Source organism: Mustela erminea, chromosome 5 (assembly GCF_009829155.1).
Source record: "Mustela erminea isolate mMusErm1 chromosome 5, mMusErm1.Pri, whole genome shotgun sequence".
Lineage (NCBI taxonomy): Eukaryota > Metazoa > Chordata > Mammalia > Carnivora > Mustelidae > Mustela > Mustela erminea.
In genome coordinates, this window is record NC_045618.1 from 87,426,303 (window position 1) to 87,443,138 (window position 16,836).

The 16,836-nt window shown below is 34.6% G+C and overlaps 1 protein-coding gene across 4 annotated transcripts in view; it reads left to right on the plus strand.

Moving 5' to 3' along the window:
- Positions 1–16,836, plus strand: part of MIPOL1 (mirror-image polydactyly 1) — a 318,781-nt gene that overhangs the window by 101,924 nt on the left and 200,021 nt on the right. For all 4 annotated transcript variants that reach the window (XM_032344073.1, XM_032344071.1, XM_032344072.1 and 1 more), the window contains 3 exons: positions 3,652–3,781; positions 16,305–16,338; positions 16,598–16,768. In XM_032344073.1, coding sequence (XP_032199964.1) covers positions 3,652–3,781; positions 16,305–16,338; positions 16,598–16,768 — 335 coding nt within the window. The remainder of the gene's footprint in view (positions 1–3,651; positions 3,782–16,304; positions 16,339–16,597; positions 16,769–16,836) is intronic.

Below are 16,836 nucleotides of genomic sequence, written 5' to 3' on the forward strand. Positions count from 1 at the left end.
TTGTTTAACTTTCTTATCCATGTTTTTTGAAGAGTGGAGATTTTTAATTGAGTTAGATTAAAGTCCAGTTTATCGATTTTTAAAAATGGGTTATGCTTTGGTACTATGGTCAAGAAAGCTTTACCTACCTAAATTCATGGTTCTCTCCCAGACTGTTTATAGTTTTAGACTTTGTATTCATCTTGTGGAATGAAAGGTTATTTTACCTTTTAAAATTAATAAAAATTACTAAAATAACAAACTAAGAAAAGCAAAGCCATTATAATCCCATTCAAAGCCATATGCTACCTTCTTGTTTCAGCTCTTATCCTATAAATTAGTGGGTTTTTTAAAGCTTATTTAGTGTTAGAATTACTTCATTTTTGTGCCTTTTCCTGGTGATTTCCCAGTTTCAAACAGCCCCCAAGTGTAGTGTTGAAATCCTGTCTAGTGTTCCCTGAGTACAAGAAGGCTATGACGTGAGTTATGGAGAAAACATGTAATAGGTAAGCTTTGTTCAGGAATGAGTTATACAGTGCTCTTGGCTTTGGATTCAATGTTATTAAATCAATAGTATATGTTAAACAAGTATCTTTAAACAGAAACACATGTAAAACAGGGTTATGTATTAGTTGGTTGATTTTTGTTTTGTCATTTGTCCTAATTTTGGTGCTTGTTTGCATGCCTGGCATTTGGATACCATGATGAATTTTAACATTTTGGAAGCTATTTTGTATTCTTATAAAATATTTTTGAGCTTTCTTATCAGTTGTACTTATGTTTTTTGGAAACAGGTCTCTCCTTTTGGGTCTTGCTTTAAAGATATGCTAGAAGTTACCAGAGCAGTGTTTAGGGTTAATTAATCCCCACTACTGAGGCAAGACCCTTCTGAGTACTCTATGCAGTACCTCATGAATCTTGTAGTTTTCTGATCTGGCTGGTGGAAACAACATACTTTATATCTAGTTTTGTGGCACCCAGCGCACTGTTGCCTCTAATCCTCTCAGGTTTCTCTTTCCCTGTATGGAGTAGTTTACTTACACACGTGCACACATGTTCAGCTGACTTTTTGAGGAAGACGTCTCCAAAATTTTCTTTCTTTGCCACTGTTTTTCTTCTAATAGTCTCTTGTGAATTTCAGCTGCTTTGGTTTCCCCATATTATATCTCTACCCTCCAAAATTGTGGAATCAGCTGGGCTTGTCCTCGATTCTTCTTTTCCTGTGTCATATTCTGGAATTTCTTTCAGGGTATTAAGCAGGGCCAATCATAGGCTCAACTCATTTGTTTCCTCATGTCACTCACTGTTCTTTGTTTCCTTACAGTCTTGAAAGCTGTCATTCTATATATTTTGTCCATTTTTAAAAATTGTTTTGGGACACCTGGGTAACTCAGTTGGTTAAGAGTCTGCCTTCAGCTCAGGTCGTAATCCCAGGGTCCTGGGATCCAGCCCCTGCATTGGGTTCCTGCTCAGTGTGGAGTCTTCTTTTCTCTCTCTCTCTGTCCTTATCCCCAAGTGTGTGCGCACGCTCTCTTTTTCTCTCTCTTTCTCAAATAAATAGGTAAAATCTTTTTAAAAAATTGATTTAAGTGGAAGGACAAATCCAGATCCTATTACGTCATCTTTTTTTTTCAACTTTTATTATTTTATTTTATTTTTTCAGTGTTCCAAAATTCATTGTTTACGCACCACACCCAGTGCTCCATGCACTACGTGCCCTTCTCAATACCCACCACCAGGCACACCTCCCCTCCAAAACTCTCTTTGTTTCTCAGAGTCCACAGTCTGTCATGGTTCGTTTCCCCCTCCGATTTCCCCCAATTCACTTTTCCTTTTTTTCTTCTAATGTCCTCCATGCTATTCCTTATGTTCCACAAGTAAGTGAAACCATGTGATAATTGACTTTCTCTGCTTGGCTTATTTCACTCAGCATAATCTCCTCCAGTCTAGGATGGCATATATATTTGATCTCCCAGAGCTCTCACCCTTTCTCACTGTGCTTCAGACACCCTGGCCTTACTGCTGTTTGTCTAATACTTTTAGGGCCTTTGTATTACTTTTTATTCTGCTTATTAGTCTACTTTCAAATACACACACACACACACACACACACACATGCATGCATGTATTGAAATGTCATTTATTTAAAAAGCCCTTTTCTGGCCACCTTTCTAAATTAGTTTATTCTTTTCCCACCTTCCAAATTACTCTTTTTTTCTCTGACACACCCTTATTTTCCTTCAAAACTTTAACTTCTATCTATCTTCCTGTTTAATTTTGGCTCTGCTCTTTCTCTACTGTCAGTCTCTCTATAATAGAATGTATACATCTCCAGGAAGGTAAGGACTTTTTAGAATGCGGTAGTCCTACTGCTTTAAACTGGATAGGTGACTGACACAGGAATTTCAAAAATATTTGATGAAAGAATAAATTAATGGATGAGTAAAAAAATGAATGAATATATCTCTTTTCCCCAGGCTCACTTTCTTGGAAATGGTTTTGACTTTAGCTTTGTGTTACATGTTCCATCTTATCTTCTACTATGGAAAATATATAGTTGACTTTCTCTCAGGGTTTCTTTTCTACCAGTTATAATTTAAATAATAGAAGAATAACTCTTGATTAGCTATGCATAATCTATGACAAATGTTAGCAAGAACATTTCAAACATCTTCCCTATGTTTATTTTGTGGTTTGACAGTGTAAATAGAGTTTGGTTCAGTGACCTAGGTATTTGAACCCCTTTTTGTCTAATGTTGCAGTGATACTTTAAAAGTTATGTTAAGATTTCAGGTAGAAATTATGCTTGAGCAATGACAATTTCAGATAACATCAAATCTCCCTATATAGAGCTGTGCAAATTTAGATGAGGCCATTTGTATTACCATCTATATAAACGATGCTCCTGGAGATGCTCAGTGCTAAAGAGGTCAGCTCTGCCCATTTCCTTTTCCTTGGTCCCATTTTCTTTCCTTTCCTTTCACTATGCTGTGGACATAACTACTGTCCCGAAGTTGATGATTATCATTGCCATATTTATTTTAGTATTTTCACTAATTGACCATAAATGATAGGTAGAGTTGTTTTGCCTTGTACCTTGCAATTTTTGCCATAATTTTATTGTTGAAATATGTCCATTTGTCCATAGTTAATTCGTTTTAAATGTTGCATTGTATTCCACTTTGAATGTTTAGTAATTTATTTATTCTTGCTCCTGTTATTGGACATTTGAGCTACTTCTCAGTTTTCGCTATAATATAATGCTGAATAAGCATTTTATATACGTTTCCTTGTGCACATGTGCAAGAATTTCTCTAGGCCTCATACGAAAGAGGAGATTTGCCAGGTTATAGACAAATCTTTAACTGTAATAAATATTGCCAAATGGCCCTTCAAATGGCTGTAGAAATATATATGCCTATCTGCAGTGTATGCGTGAGTTTCTTTATTTCATGAGCTAATAGTATTTGTTATTATTTGGCCTTTTAATTTGTGTTTTTATGGGTACGAAATGTATCTCAATTTTGTAGTAGCTTTTAAAAATGTTTTTCCAAATATTAATTGAAACTAATTTAATTTAGTAAAATAAGAATTGTTTTTGCTTTTTATTTTTACTGAAAGTATGCATTTTTAAATTTTCTCTAATTAATTATGGATTATATATTTTGGTAGCTCTGGTTGAAGAAGTGTATTTTGCACAGAAGGAACGTGATGAAGCTATTATGTCTCGACTGCGGTTAGCCAATGAGGAGAGAGATGAAGCAATTGCTCGAGCCAAGCATATGGAAATGTCTCTGAAAGTGTAAGTATACATTTAAAACTATATGTGACTTTTGGAACATTTATAAGTGCATGCGTTATGTGGTGTTTACATATTAAGAAAAGTTATTGGTTGCTGCATACATGGGTAAATTCCACATTCCCACAATCATGCTGTAGTAGTTTGCATGTCAGGATAACAGTTTAAAAAAAGAGGGGAGTTCAGGGGAATGCACAGCACTCTGTACAATGACTCTACTTCTTCATAGCCTACTCTTGATATCTTTACTCTACTTTCCTTAGCGATGCCTCTTTTCTTCCCTCTCTTATTATCACTTTCTTGATTTATTTAAACTATGTGGGTTCTACCACTGCTCTCTGCTTAATATGCTCATTCCTATTCGTTACTACTTTTTACTTTTATTAGGTGTATCATAAACTCTAATGATACTTGAAATAGTGTAGAGCCCGAGAATCTACATTTTTAACAAGCAACCTAGGTGATTCTGACTTAGGTAAATAATGGACCACACTTAGATAAATAATGCTCTAGAAATTCTCAAATTTTAGTATGGCTTCAAGCAGTTGGGAAATCTTGTTAAAATGTTCGTTCTTATTTAGTAAGTATGGTGTGGAGCTTAAGATTCTCTTTTTCTTCAAGCTCCCTGATAATGTAAATGATGCTAGTCGAAGGAGTCAGATTTAGGTCAAGACTCAAGAGCATCTAGAAATATACTACTTGTAAGATAGGTACAATAAAGTAATGTATTATTTTATGATGATCCATCAATATATTTATTGAGTGTTTGCTCTGCCCAACATTGTGCTAGGCTCTTTGGGGGATTATAGTAAAGTACTAATTAAAACATTGCTCATTAGGGAGACAAAAAGTCATTAAATAATTAACATGACAGTGTTCAAGTTGTGATTAGGTAATGTGGTTTGTTTTTTGTTTAGATTAATGGCTTCCTTTTTTTTTTGAAGACTGATAGTCATTATAAAGCATTAAACTCATCGAATAATAGAAACAAAGAAAGCAAAACAATTTACGTGAATTCTCCAGTACCTACTACCAAATAACTATCTTTATCAATAGAGAAACATTATTCCAAACATTTTCTTTGCTTATATAGTTAAATACTACTATCTACCAGAATGGATGGTTGATGGTTGGTGGTTGAATGGATGTAGACATAGAACTAATTTGATAAAAATCATGTAATTTTCTACATGCTGTTTTATTTGAGAGGCAATATCATGTAGAGGTTAACAGCACAGAATCCAGATCCAAACATCTGTATTTGAATCTTGACCTTGTTGCTTCCTAGCTGTGTAGCTGTGGACAAATTACTCAGAGTCCCTGGGACTCAATTTTTTGCCTACAAATTGGGTAAATAGTGCCTGCTTTGTATAAGTTATGAGGACTAAATGATTTAATAAATATTGAAAAGTACCTGGTTCATAGCTGGTACTGTGTGTTAACTTGAATTTGGGAGTAATAATTGAAATGAAACGAAGAAATTTTTGAACTTCATGCAAAGTTTTCTTATAGTAAACTGTATTAATTCCCCAAAGATCCTTCAGAATTTAAGAAAAGAGACTGAAAAACAGTAAGGTGTTGGAATCATTAGTTCTTTTCAGTTTTCTGAATCATGCAGTGTTTCAGTTAAACAGTATCATATAACTTTCACCTATGAAATAACCTTTAAACTCCTTTTTTTCTTATAAGTTTTAGTTTTAAAATCTTTGTAGAAATTATATTGGGTTCTATAGCCAAAATATCCCCCTGATGTTTATTTTGATTTTGTATTTAAAATAGTTGAATGGTTATTATCTGCAACTTTTTTTATACATGAAATTTTATACCTGATTTCTTTTTTTTTTTTTTGAAGATTTTATTTATTTATTTGACAGACAGAAATCACAAGTAGGCAGAGAGGCAGGCAGAGAGAGAGGAGGAAGCAGGCTCCCTGCTGAGCAGAGAGCCCTGTGTGGGGCTCTATCCCAGGACCCTGAGATCATGACCTGAGTTGAAGGCAGAGGCTTTAACCAACTGAGCCATGTAGGCGCCCCTATACCTGATTTCTTTATTTGGGAAATCCCTGGATAACTGAATTTCATTTTCAGTTTTTTGAGGAAAGGCTAATAAATACTTTATTCTCAGATTTAGCATGCTTCAGACTGGCTTTGTGTTATTCCTATATTCAAGTTGGTTATGAATAAAGTTATTGAGTTAAGTATTTTGTTCGAAACATTGTAAAAATGGGGGCGCTTGGGTGGCTCAGTGGGTTAAGCCGCTGCCTTCGGCTCAGGTCATGATCTGGGGGTCCTGGGATCGAGTCCCGCATCGGCCTCTCTGCTCAGCAGGGTGCCTGCTTCCTCCTCTCTCTCTCTGCCTGCCTCTCTGCCTACTTGTAATCTCTCTCTGTCAAATAAATAAATAAAATCTTTAAAAAAAAAAAAACATTGTAAAAATGTTACTTTATTTTTTGAGATTGAGTTTGGCTAAAAAGAAGTCAGGTCACAGGTTTTTTTCCCTTATCATGACTTGTTTTGGTTTTTGGTGTTTGATTATTTTCTGCCTGGATACCTGAAGGATTCTTTGTTTTTGAAGTAGAAGAACTTAATCATGGTATTCGTTTTGATTTGTCTTTCATAACATATTTGGAACCCACAGCATGCCTCTCCTAGGGCTATATGCTTCTTTTAGTTATGGAAATTTTAGATTTGTGAAGTTTGTATTCTATTTGTTAGGTTGTTTTAGAGACTCTAGTTATTTGTATATTGGGGCACTTTTGTCTTTATATGTTATCTGTTCAATAATTATTTGAATCACTCTCTTTTCCTCTGCATTCACTGTGATCATCTCAGGCCTTTTCTTTATACTAGTAATTCCAATTGTCACTATTCCTGTCCCTTTTTTTTCTAGTTCATTTATTAAATTTTTATATATTCATTTGTTTATGGTTCTCAGCACATTCCCTTAAGTTTTCAACATCCCATTTCATTCACTTTTTTGTTTGGCATCTTCTCTTGGAACTTTCCTTTCTTGAATTCATGTTCTTATTATGTTCTTCTAAGATACCAACCGCTGATTGGAAATTTTTCTTCTTTGGTTTATATTATTTTTTATATTTATCATGTGTTTGTAGTGTATTCATAATTTCCTTGTCACTTCTCTTCATCTTGCTCATAATGTAAATTGTCAAGAACTTTTCTTTGTTCTGATATAGTGCAAGTGAGATTTCCTCGATAAACGTTTCATATTATTTGAAACCTATTTACCTTCTCCTCAGAGCTACAGTTTCTTGGCAAGGCATTGCTTTTGGTCACCTTTCTGTACAGTCCTTGTGGCAATGGGCTGGGTTGGGGGATGCGTGGAGAGCATGGGAAACTCTCCCTTAGGCTATATACCCCTTTTGTTGCAGGTTCTGCCCTGCCTGAGGGGTTTTGTGGGGTGTCTTGCAGTGGACCACGGGCTCACTCTACCTGTTCTTGTGTATATCTAGGTTCTGGGGAGTATTACTTTTGGGCTTTTATTTGTTCCGCTGGTGTAGTGGAAAATGGTCCACTCTGATGCTTCTTCCTTCCTTTGTAAAGAGTCTTCTGTAATACAGGATTCTTCTGTTCAGGAAGGATTTTACTTTTCTCTGGGCTATCTATACAACTCATTGGTCTCTCAAGTTATTTCTAAGCTGTGCGGTATTAGTAAAATGGTCCACTCTGATGCTTCTTCCTTCCTTTGTAAAGAGTCTTCTGCAATACAGGATTCTTCTGTTCAGGAAGGATTTTACTTTTCTCTGGGCTATCTATACAACTCATTGGTCTCTCAGGTTATTTCTAAGCTGTGCGGTATTAGTGAAAAATTCTCAGGATTTGGTGAACTCATTGTCTTTTCTCCATACCTGTTTTTAGGTATAAAAGGGGAGGTTTGGTGAACTTGGCCCAAATCATCATTTCTCTATCCTACTTTTAAGAATTACCATGTGATGTCTTACTTCCTTTACTGTTTGACTAATTTTTTATCTTCTGTTCATGTGGCAGATTTCTGTGTTCAGATTTCACTCCACAGTCTTTACTTAGACTTCCTTTTTTTCCCCAATAAACTTTTATTTTAGAATACTTTTAGATTTACAGAAAATTTGCAAAGATAGTACAGGGGAGTTTCCATACAACCACTCTCCAGTTTTCCTTTTTGTTAATGGCTTACATTATTATGGTTACATATGTCACAGGGTTGAGAAAGCACAGTGGTACATAATTAGTAACTAAAGCTCTACACTTTCTTTAGATTTCACTAATTTTTCTCATGTCCTTTTTATGTTCTAAGATCCCATCCAGGATCCCATATTAACTTAGTTGCTATGTCTCCTTTGCCTAGTCTAGTCATATTTTCTCAGATTTCCCTCGTTTTGGATGACTTGGACAGTTTTCAGGATTATTAGTCAGGCATTTGATGGAATATTATTCAATTTGGGTTTTTAGGAATTTTTTTCACATGGTTAGACGGAGGTATGGGTTTGGGGGAGACCAAGAGTACAGGACTAAAGTGCCATTCTCATCATATTATTTCAACATTATGCTATCAACATGATTTAACATCAGTGATGTTAATCTTGGTCACCTAGCCAAGGTAGTGCTTGCCATGTTTCTCCATGTTACTTACCAACATTCCCCTTTCATATTCTTTGAAATATGAAAGATTTCAGATTACTTAATTGCAGATTACTTAAGTGCAGCCTGTACTCTGAGGTGGGGATAAGGGGTGTGGATTGAGATGTTAATTGAGCTCTACTTCCCTCACGGAAAATATCTACACAAATTATTTATAATTCTTCAGTACAAGAGATTTGTCTCTTCTCCTTCATTTATTTATTTTGTTTGTTTGTTTGTATTAGTATAGACTTCATGGGTACTCATTTAATACTTTGGATTATAATCTAATACTGTGTTGTTTATTTTGTCGCTTGAAGTATTGCAGCTTGGCCATTGGAAGCTCTTCTGGTTGACCTCCATATCCCTTTGACACATTCCCCATCCTTTTGATTTTTAAACACTTACTTCTCTGGCACCACAGAATGCCCCTGGGGTCATGTCTTATAGGGATGTGTAGGGATGTATAGGGATGTACCTCATCCATAAACTCAGCCATTCCTCAAAAGGCTGTGATTCCTTTTATTGAAAAATGGTATTAGAAACCAAGATTGGGATGCTAGGTATGCTCATTGTTACTTGGTGTGACTGACTACTTTTAGTCCCAATCAGTGGAAAGAGCTACAAAATTTATATATATGTATACTAATTGATATACATGCACATATATGAAATATTTACCTATGTATCTATCTGGATCTTTATTAAGCTAAATTTGAGTTTATACTTACTTCTCTGACTAATCCAGTGCTACATAGTTCATTTTGGCTTTCTCCTTTTTCTTATGCATAATTTCCTCCAACAATAAGAAACCTGGTTTCCATCTCCACCATCCATCATTTCCTTATTTCTTCGACCCCAATATACGTTATAACTCTTTCAGAATCATTAACGTATACCCCCATGAGAAACAACTTCTCTTCCTAGAGTACACTGTTCATATATAGTTCCTTTAGTCTTTAATCTTACAGTTTCCAAAGTACCACTTTCCGAAGTTACTTAGAATGGCTCTTCTTTTTTCCTTCCACATGCTTCAGTGAAGTTATGTAATATAGTTTGTAATAAACTCAGGCACTTTTTCATAGTCTTCATACTATCCTACGATCCTCTCACCTCCTGGTGATTCTTTTCTTTTTTCTAATTTTTGACGATTTGAATAAAGTTGCTATAAGTATTTGCATACAGTTTTTGTGTGGACATATGCTTTCAAATCAGTTGGCTAAACCTAATAACATAATTCCTGGGGCCTCTATTTAATCTATGTTAACTTTAGAAGAGACTGCCACAATATCTTCCAGAGTAGCTATACTACACTATTTTGTGTTCCCATCAACAGTGAATGCTTTTGTTCTCTTAACGATGTGTTTAGCAGAACATAAGTTTTAAATATTGACGAAATTCAGTTTATTGATTATTTTTCTTTTATGTATTGTACTTTTGTATTGAATCTAAAACTCATTGCTATATATAAGGTTATACAGGCTTTTTGAAATCCTTCTATAGCTTATAAGTTTCATGTTTTACATTTAGATCTGTGATTTATTTTGAGTTAATTTTTGTGTAAGGTAGATGGTACTTGTTTTTTGTATATGGACATTCATTTATTCCAGTACCATTTGTTGGAAAGGCCATCATTTCTCTATTAAGTTTCCTTGCACCTTTTTCAAACTCAGTTGACTATATTTGTATGGATTAATTTCTGGACTTTATTTTCTCTTCCATTGATCTGTGCATCTGTTCCTTTGCCAATACCACATGGTATTGATTATTGAATCTTTATAGTGTCTGAAATCGGATAATGTTGAGCCATCTAATTTTGCTCTTTTATTACAGAATTGTTTTGGCTATTCTAGTACCTTTACTTTTCCATATGCATTTTATTTTTTTATTTTTTTTTAGATTTATTTATTTATTTATTTGACAGAGAGAGAAAGAGAGAGAGAGATCACAAGTATGCAGAGAGGCAGGCAGAGAGAGAGAGAGAGAAGAAGCAGGCTCCCTGCCAAGCAGAGAGCCTGGATGCAGGACTCGATCCCAGGACCCGGAGACAATGACCTGAGCCAAAGGCAGAGGCTTAACCCACTGAGCCACCCAGGCGTCCCTCCATATGCCTTTTAAAATCAGTTTATTTATATCTACAAAAACACTTGCTGGGGTCAGATGTTTTTATTTATTTACTTTTTAAAGATTTTATTTATTTGACAGAGCACAAGCGGGGGAAGTGGCAGGCAAAGAGAGAAGGATCATGATCTGAGCCAAAGACAGATGCTTTACTGACTGAGCCACCCAGGAGCCCGGGGCCAAATGTTTTTAAACATAACTTTAAAAAGTAGACGCCTTTTTTATTTCAGTACTTTCAGTATTTCAGTACTTCCATTATATCTTTACGACTCTTCTTTGGGAATTTGGAAATTTGGAAATACTATTACATTCAGTTTATCACCTGCTGCACAGTGCTGTATTTACATGTAATTCATGACTGTGAATCTTGTTACCTCGGTTGATTACCAATTTTTTAAAAGATTTTATTTATTAATTTGAGAGAGGGAGGGAGAGAAAGCATGAGTGGGAGAGAGGAGCAGGGGCAAAGGGAGAAGCGGACTCCCTGTTCAGCTTCTATCCCAGGACTCTGGGATCATGACCTGAGCTGAAGGCAGATGGTTAACTGACTGAGCCACTCAGGCATCCCCATTACCAATTTTATTCATGAAATTTGCTTCTAAATAGATTTTGTTTCTTTCAGAAATCAAAATCACATCCCAAAGATAACAAATCAGCTTTTTATACAATGTCAACTCCTCAAGGGGATGATGTTTATACTTTATAGGTGAAAAAACTTTGAGTGGTTGACCACTTGCCCAAGGAGTCAAAGTCAATTACACATTGTAGGACTTATCTATCTCAGACTTGCATAGGTGACTCAAACTTACCAAATGGAAATATTAATTCATTTTTAAAAACCTTATTTTGCCTTGATCCCTTGTCCCAACCATCTGCCCACGTACCCAAATCAAAACTTTTTCCTTAGAGCCTCTACTGATTTAGTCTCTTAGTTTTATTCATTCTCTCTTTAATCGATGGCTCAATTTAATTTGAATCTCTCTTTCTATTTTTCTGTTTTTTTAACCTTCAATTGTCTACTTTAATTTGTGCATACATTTGTTTCCAGTTTTTATTATAATATGTTAAAATTAAGGTTCCCCAAGGCAGACCCTTTATCATTTGTTCTTTGTAGCATTTGTATTAAGGGAGAAGTGGGAAAGGGAGAAAAGAAAAACACTCAATCCCAAGCCTTTTCTTTTAGTTTATTTAATCCATTCAATAAATATTTATTGAGGGGCACCTTGGTGGCTCAGTCGGTTAAAGCCTCTGTCTTCGGCTCAGGTCATGATCCCAGGGTCCTAGAATCGAGCCCCACATCGGGCTTTCCTGCTTAGCAGGGAGCCTGCTTCCCCCTTTCTCTGCCTGCCTCTCTGCCTACTTGTGATCTCTGTCTGTCAAATAAATAAAATCTTTTAAAAAAAAATTATTGACTGTGTACTGTCAGGTTACTCAGAATGCAGCATTATGATCCTAGTATACTTGAGAAGACAGACATTAAAGAAATAACTGCATAAATTCTTAAAATAGTAAAAAGGATTCAAGTTAAAATGACTAAAATTTACTTACTAATACAGATACATTTGTGTATGTATATTCCGGCTTTTGAGGTCATGTGATACTCAGTGTCTTCAGTTTTTCTTTTTAACATATTAAGGTGATACTGTGTAAAAATGAAAGAGAATAAAAATAAACAATTCAGAGTTTTTTGATTAGGGTGATCACTAGTTCCTTTTATCATTTGAGTTCAAAGTTTAACTTCTTCCCATTGAACAAGGTGAATGACTATAGATTCAGAAAGGAAAGACACGATATCGACTGATCTAGGGATAAATCAAGAAATGTGACATTTCATGCATGGGTCTTTTCACTTAGCGTGCAGGGGTGTCAGTCAGAATATGCAAGGTATAGGAAATCAATTGAAACTTGAGCCCATGGACATTTACTTCAGCAAAATTCTTACTCATTATCATGACTATGTCTGGTTAGACTGTTAAAGGCATAATTTAGTTTCCAAAAGGATGATATTCTTTTGTATAATTGCAAATTTCCATTTAATGATATATAATTTATAGCTTGTTAGCTGTATTACATATAACATCAACTATTACTTTAAGTCTTTATTAAGCCAGTAAAGCCTTATATGTTACACATGCTGCTAATAAACCTTAAACCTCTAACAAGTCATTTTATATAGAAAATAGAAAACCTGGTAAACTGTTTCAAATTATCTTCTTTTTTCTAAAAGTAGGTTTTTGTCTAATTTTTATGTTTTCTTAAGTAATACAGTAGGTGATGTACTAGTAAGACTGAATTTTATTTTGTAAAATCCAAATTTTTAGGTGATTAGTCTTTAACTGGGTATTGAGTGATCCAACTCAGAAAAATATGTCACAGTTGGCACTTAAACAGTGTTTTAACATCAAAGATCTCGTCCCATTTTCCAGTGCTCTATATCAGGGATGTGCAAAGTAAAGACCTGTGGTGGACATCCATCCTTCCTGTTGTTTTTGTGAATAAAGTTTTATGGTAGCACAGCCACACCTGTTCATTTACATATTATCTTTGGATGCTTTTGTACTACAAAGGCAGCATTTAGTAGCTGCAACAGAGAACATACAGCAAAGTCTAAAATATTATATGACTGTTTACAGAAAGTTTGCTGATCTCTGCTGTAAATAATCTGGTTGAGACTAAATTATGATGCAGTTAATCTTTGATATCCATGACAAGTACTTCCTGAAGCTTTTAAAGAAATACAAATAGAAAAATATAAATATTAGCCTTTTCTCTTCCCAGACTCATGTTTATATTGAAAGTTACTTGTTTGTATGAATTTTTCGTATCTCAGATTAACCATTTGCTCATTTTCATTAAAGTTTTGGTTTTCTCTTAATGACCATTTATCACTGTACTTACAGGGATAACCATAGAGCAAAATTGAGATCAATTTTAAAGTTTAGGGGTGCCTGGGTGGCTCAGTTGTTTAAGCGTCTGCTTTCAGTTCAGGTCATGATCTCGGCGTTCTGGGATGAAGTCCCACAATGGGCTTCCTGCTCAGCAGGAGCCTGCTTCTCCCTCTTCAGCTTCCCCCGCCCTGGTTTGTGCTTGCTCTCTTTCAAATAAATAAGTAAAAGTTTTGTTGTTGTTTTGTTTTGTTTTTAAATTTTATTTTATTTTTTCAGTGTTCCAAGATTTATTGTTTATGCACCACACCCAGTGCTCCATGCAATACATGCCCTCCTTAATACCCACCACCAAGCCTTCCCAACCCCCCGAGCCCCATCCCCTCCAAAACCCTGTTTCTCAGAATCCACAGTCTCTCATGGTTCGTCTCCCCCTCTAATTTCTCCCAACTCACTTCTCCTCTCCTTCACCCAAAGTCCTCTGTGTTATTCAAAATAGTAAAATCTTTAAGAAAGTTATGAAGAATAGTAAAGCAAAACTGAGATCTAAATAAATGCTAAATGATTGGCTTAAACCTCATGCCCTGCATGTCAAACCTGGCACACCTACTAAAACATGTTCAAATTCACTCATCAGCAAAATGATAAATCACTATACATTATGTACTTCTAAGGGCAATCATATACATTATTTATATCTGCAATGCTAAATTTATGTGGAAAGGATTTAATATAACCTTTGACAAGAAAATTTTATTTTTTAAAAAATTTTATTTGTTAGCAGAGAAGTTTGTTAGTAGACTAAATACAACTATCTTAACTAATATAACTCTCTTAACCATACCCTCTTGAAAGATAATAATTTAAAACATTCAGACTCATTCGTCTCTCCTTAAAGTAATAATTCTTCACCTTGCAATGCCTAAAAAAACCTTACAGGTTATCACATAGAAATTGCATACACTCTTTGTTGTGTTGATTATTTTGAATGTACAAATTAGGTATCCTTCCTATACTGTTATTTTCTTCCTAATCATATATGAAGTTGTTTGGAACAAAAGGAGATTTATAACCTTGAGATCTAAACTTTTTTTTTTTGCAAGCATTTCCAGTAATCTGTTAATCTGAATGTTTACTTTCATGTATCTTTTCATTTTAAATTATTGAATTTAATAAGTTAATTATGACATTTATAAGAATTTAAATTGAGTCTTCTTTGGAAACTGCTGTAATTAGCTCTTAGTCTGTAATTAGCTCTTAGTCTGATTTCATCTAAAAAGAACAACATTAAGGTAAATACTTTTCACTACATATGACTTCCTTAAAAATGATGTTTAAGTACTATTGATGTTTTTCAGATACTTTAACGCGAGCATCCCTAAGTGTAAGAATTTTGTTATCTTGTGCTTTTCACTGTTTTTTAATTGATTAAAAATTATTATCTTCAGAGTTTTTGTAGAACGAGCTTTTATGAAGCAGGAATTTGAGAACTGTTGATTTATTTTGGAAGAAATGTGAATCTAAGTGGACATTACTAGTTTGAGATATATTAAGTATATATAATTCAAAATTGCTGTGTCATACTGTAAATTTAGACCACTTAAGAATGTGTAGAAATAGTTTTTGATGGGGCACCTGGGTGGCTCAAGTTGGTTAAGCGTTTGCCTTCAGCTCGGGCCATGATCCCAGAGTCCTGGGATCAAGCGCCAGCATTGGGCTCCCTGCCCAGTGGGGAGCCTGCTTCTCCCTCTCCCTCTGCCACTCCCTCTGCTTGTGCTCTTTCTCACTTTGTCTCTAAAATAAATTAATTCTTTAAAAAATAGTTTTTTATGTATGTTTATTTTTTTCCTATTAAAAATGCAGTCTTCTAAATTTCTCTTCATGAATGTAGCAATTTCATTGAACTATAGTTTGGAAACTTTATAATAAATTTGTTGCTTCTCTATATCTTTTCCAAGTAACCTTTTTTTATGGTGGTAAATATTAAATTGTAGGAGCCCAGAAATTGGGGATATGAGAAAACAGGAACTTATATATCTAAACATTTTAGTACAATTTAAAAATAATGGAGCTATTTCTAAAATCGACATCATTTTATTAATATCCATTACAGATTTTCATTTAACTTACCCAATTTAATGATTGCCTAAATTACATTATTGGCATTTTCTAAGATACTCATTTAGAGCTTCTTTCTTTATTGTTCCTGCATTTGTTCAATTCACCAACATCAAAAAACATTTCAGTAAGCACAATGACTCTTCTAAGACAAAATGCATTTATGAGAGGAATGAATTTACTTCCTTAGGCTTTAGATTGAATAATTCTAAGTATGTATTGAAAGAGAAAAATAACATTAGTCATCTAAAAACATGTGCTCTAGTTTTGGTCAGCCTTTCTATACAGTGTATTTGTTTTAACAAATAGCAGCAGGAGATTTTCAGTTCAAATTTAGTGGTCATTATTTGTCTTTGCTTTTGAGGGAACATAGTTAAACTTTGCAATAAAAATACTTGCCTTGTTTTATTTGTGATGAAGTCCAAAAAACCAGAGGAAATACAGTTTTTGGTAAGAATTGAAAGTCCAGGAATAAATATAATGATGAGAAGTAGTGCTTCTATCACTAGGGAACTTTCCTCATCTAAGCACATATGAACAATTGATCCTTGTAGTCATATATAGCAGTAAACATTAATAACTTAACAGTCTGAAGTCAGTGCAGAAGATATGGAGCATTATTGAAAGATGGAGTCGAGCAGGTGGCACTTTAATATGTTCAGTGTCATGGTTGACTCTAAAGACTAGTCGAATGAAATTACTTGAGGTTCTAAAGATTTAAAAAGCGAACTCATTTTGCTGCACTAAGGAAATGCTACTGATCAGGCTTTCTGTGTCCCTTTTTTCTAGGCTAGAAAATATTAACCCTGAAGAAAATGACATGGTAAGCCATTCTCTGAGGAGATTTCTTGATGTCAGTCTTATATCTTAGAGGCTTAAGTTCAATTGAGTGGGTTTCAAGAACTAAGATGTGGGAAAAAGAAGAATTGACACACTAATAATGTACATCTTTGCTGCAATATGAAAATTCAATAACTTCACTCAGTCAATTTACAATTCACATGTGCCTATTAATTAAAACCCTATATTAAATAAAATATATTAAAACTTCATGTCTGACTAACATATAATGGTGTTGGTAGACATTACAGGAATTACTGAACAGAATAAACAATGCAGACACAGGAATAGCTATTCAGAAGAATGGAGCTGTAATTGTGGATAGAATCTACAAGACCAAGGAATGTAAAAAGAGAATAACTGCAGAAGAAATGAACGCAGTGATAGAAGAGCGGGATGCTGCTTTGTCTCAGGTAACTGCATGTATCTGTCAAAGCATTTTCGCCTGTTTCTTTACCGTTAAAAAAATGACTTTTCCCCA